General features: G+C 35.9%; 1 protein-coding gene across 1 annotated transcript; it reads right to left on the reverse strand.

The window, feature by feature from the left end:
• Positions 1-1097: 1097 nt before the first annotated feature.
• LOC133822406 (zinc finger BED domain-containing protein RICESLEEPER 2-like) lies at positions 1098-3512 on the reverse strand. The gene is made up of 3 exons (XM_062254740.1): positions 2710-3512; positions 1309-1565; positions 1098-1189 (listed from the first exon to the last, which is right to left on the reverse strand). The coding sequence occupies exons 1-3, from the start codon at positions 3510-3512 to the stop codon at positions 1098-1100; spliced, it is 1152 nt and encodes a 383-aa protein (XP_062110724.1).
• Between the last annotated feature and the right edge of the window lie 210 nt (positions 3513-3722).

Here is a 3722-nt window from a genome sequence, read left to right on the forward strand (position 1 = left end):
TACAAGTCCATTAAATCCATCCATAGGCATAAAGTCCATAAAAGTCCAAATATACAAGTCCATAAAATCCAACCAAAGACAACCATAGAAAATATAAGTTCCAAAATACCAACCAAAGACAACCAATCAGAGTAAGTAAATCTAAGTTCCAATTTCCAAAATACAAAGAAAGAGATTAGTAGTATTGTTGACGCAGTTTTTTGCCAACAGTAAATTAAGAAATCTGAGATAGAGAATAAAAAAAATTTCGTCAACCATAAGTAAATAGCAAGCAAAGATTTTACGTGGTTTGGTGATTGAATTCACCTAGTCCACAAATCACTGTTATTATCTTTATGTTGTTTGGAAAAATTATTTAAGACAATTTTTGCAGAGTTTTTACATACAATTTTCAGCCCTTTTTTCTGCCCATTCCCCTTCTATTTATAGGGGTTTCATGGGTAGTGTTGGTGACCATTTATATCTGAGTAACGTTCAGGTCTACATTACTTCACTTTAATTCACTAACGTATGAATTAATGTCATAAAGGTATTAACTGCCTGGCATTATACGTTTATCAGGCAGAGGTTACAACAATTACATCATGCTTATTTATTCACGTAACACCTCCAAGTTTTTGTGAATTCAAGCTTGTGCACTTTATGAGACTGCGACGAGCTTAATGCATTCCTCGAATTGGAGGTTGTAGGTTATGGAGATCTTACCTGAGAGATTCTCGCAGCCTAATGAAGGCGATCTAAGAGTGACGGCAATCGACCTCCATAACACTTGCCTGACTCAAACTAGAGAGCCCTTTGATAGTTAACCTCAACTGGGGTTAGCTCAAGCTACTCATCCTGAAGCTAGTACAAAGTTCCCAAGATTTAACAATCTTCACTAGCTGCTTGCCAGCTCTACCTCGAATAAGATGATTGATCTCGTGTTTTTAGGTACAACAAGTATGTCCACTCCTTCCTTCCTTTCCTTCCTTTTAAATGTTCAATGTCCAATTGCAAATCTTTTGAAAATTAAAAAAAAATTATTAAGGAAACTAAAGAAATAAATAATAAAACACTAAGTAAAATAACAAATGAAGAAATTCTTACAAGCAATTCATTCAATTCGCAGATTGTTGTGCAGATGATGAGGTTGAAGACAAAACATTGATAGAGAATGAGGCTGGCCCATCACTAATATCATCAATCATCTCTACAAATATTATTAATATAAAGATAAATATTAGATTATAAAACATTCACACGCTTAAAATAAATATTTAGAAGTTGCAAGTTAAACGATGAAAATCCAAATAAAATTTAATAAATTACCAGACTCAAGATACTCGGATGTTTGAAGCACTTCTTCTTCATCCATATAGTCTCGAACAATTATGGGTTGATGTGATCTACTCCACCAGTTTTTGAGACAAGTTAATGCTTCAACCATCTTTGGGCTTAGTGAGCTCCTAAAAGGATCTAAAATTCGACCTCCAGTAGAAAATGCCACCTTAGAGGCAACAGTGGTAACCGGTATAGCTAACACATCACGATCCATGAGTGATAAGATCTTGTATTTGCACCCACTACTAGCCCACCATCCAAAAAATATTAAAATTCTCACTTGGTCGCTCAGTTTCCTCTTCTAAATATTTTTCAACCACATTTTTCTCATTCCATCATCCTTCTCCAATCTCCGTGCCATAAACAAATCATGCAAATTATGTGACTTCTATTGGGAATTTATGGTTTTATACTTTCTTAATCAACAATTCATAATAGGAAAAGTTCAATATTACAAACCCTAGATGCTAATCAAGAACCTTATTCAAAGTATAAATGCAAATCTTGATAATTAAATAACCATGTTCATGGTATGAATGCAAATCTTGACTATAATGGAATAAGTGATTAAATGATTATAAGATGAACTTAGAAACATTTAATCATCAATACTAAAAACATAAAAACAATATAATGATTAGGGTTTGAGAGACACAACCTTTTATATTTAGCAACTTGAATCTTCAAGCTTCGGAAACTTCTAAGGCTTATACACAATAAGAATATTGTTGTCCAAAATTTTTATTCCAAGCCTTCCCTTATTGCTTGAAGCTTCAACCAAGTAGAATGAGATTTGGGATTTAACATGCCTTGAAACACAAAAGTCAAGCAATGCTTGATGAGTTTCTTGAGAAAACTTATGGTCTTTGAGAGCTAGAGAAAGAAAGAGGATAGTGAGAAAGTTGAAAAGTGTGATCAAGGGTTTTCAACTCTAATAACCTTTATTTTTAGAGTAAGCATCGTCATTAAGTCTAACCAATAGGATTTTAAACACATCATTTAGAGCTAAGTTACGTAATTGTACGGACCGCCCAGGCGATGCATCGCCTGCTAGGTGGTGATGCATCGCCTGCTGGGGGGTTTTCCTCCTAGGCTCTTTTAGGCGATGTGTCGCCTCCCACAGGTAACGCAACGCAGATGCCTTTGTAATAACGCCCCGAGCATGACCCCAAAATTCTCCAAACTTTTTGGGAATGTTTGGATACCTCATTGTGTCACTTTAGACCCATAAAAGACACTTTTGGTTGTCTTCTACACAATCTCATGTTTTCACTTCAACTTAAGTGAATATTGTTAAGTGTTTTGTACCTCAATGTGTAAACATCTTAACCATTATATTTAACCAATCTCAACAACTTCTTGGCAGTAAGTCGACTAGGCATGACGAACCTGGAGGAACCACTAATAATAGACTGAGATTGTGGTGGATTCATTGATGTCGATGGATGAAGACTTGATGTTGTCGCATTATATTGATCAAACGTTGCCCATATTGTTTGCTCTACCCTTTTCACCATCTGAGCGCATGTCATCTCATCATAAATAGCACTAAAGCAATGACTGAGATACTCAAGCTTGTATCTTGGGTGAAGAATCAAGACAATGAAAAGTGACTCGTTACAATCATCAAGCTTTCCCCAATACTTGTCATACTTTAGTTTCACGCTCTTTTCCATTGTCCCCAACAACTCGTCACCATCATCATCAAGTGCTAAGGCATACAACTCATGTTGCATATTGCAGATCTCAATGAAGTACATATTAGTAGTAACATAAGTAGACTCACTAAACTTTAATGTTACTTCATAAAAAGTCTCCAAAAATCTCACAAACAGTGAAGCATTATCCCAATCAACATCAGTGGGGGTTCCCTCCTTTGGCTTTCCATCTTTGTCAACCTCTTCAAAATATTTCATATAATTTGCATCTGATAACATTCTCTCAAATGCCTTCTGAAATTTCATTGCACAATTAAGCATTAGGAATGTGGAGTTCCATCTTGTTAGGACATCTAAACACAGAAATCGTTTACATTCAATCCATTCCTCCATCACACACTCCTTAAACTTTTTAAGCCTAGAAGGAGAAGACCTAACTAACCTCGCAACATTTCTAATTGCTTCAATTGACCCATGTTTTTCCTTCAATCCTTCAGTGACAATTAGGTTCACTATATGAGCGCAACACCTCATATGTAAAAACTTACCTCTGAATTCGAGCGAAAGTTAATATAAGAACAACCCTTGAGAACGATCAACCTTTGAGTTCCTTAGAGGTCACCTAGTCATAACCAAATATGGGACACCATCAATAAAATGAATAACAAAGGTTCCCGAACCAAGATCTAGCCTCCAGGACATCGAATCCCACTAATCCGGGTAGTAGGAGAGATCCTGAGGCCT

The sequence above is a fragment of the Humulus lupulus genome, chromosome 1 (genome assembly GCF_963169125.1).
Source record: "Humulus lupulus chromosome 1, drHumLupu1.1, whole genome shotgun sequence".
Taxonomy (NCBI): domain Eukaryota; kingdom Viridiplantae; phylum Streptophyta; class Magnoliopsida; order Rosales; family Cannabaceae; genus Humulus; species Humulus lupulus.

Coding starts and splice junctions, on each gene's coding strand:
- LOC133822406 (XM_062254740.1), bottom strand. CDS start 3,512: ATGAGGTGTTGCGCTCATATAGTGAACCTAATTGTCACTGAAGGATTG. Junction 1,566..2,709: donor ATTATTAGTGGTTCCTCCAG/GTTCGTCATGCC, acceptor ATGGTGGGCTAG/TAGTGGGTGCAAATACAAGA. Junction 1,190..1,308: donor ATCCGAGTATCTTGAGTCTG/GTAATTTATTAA, acceptor TAATATTTGTAG/AGATGATTGATGATATTAGT.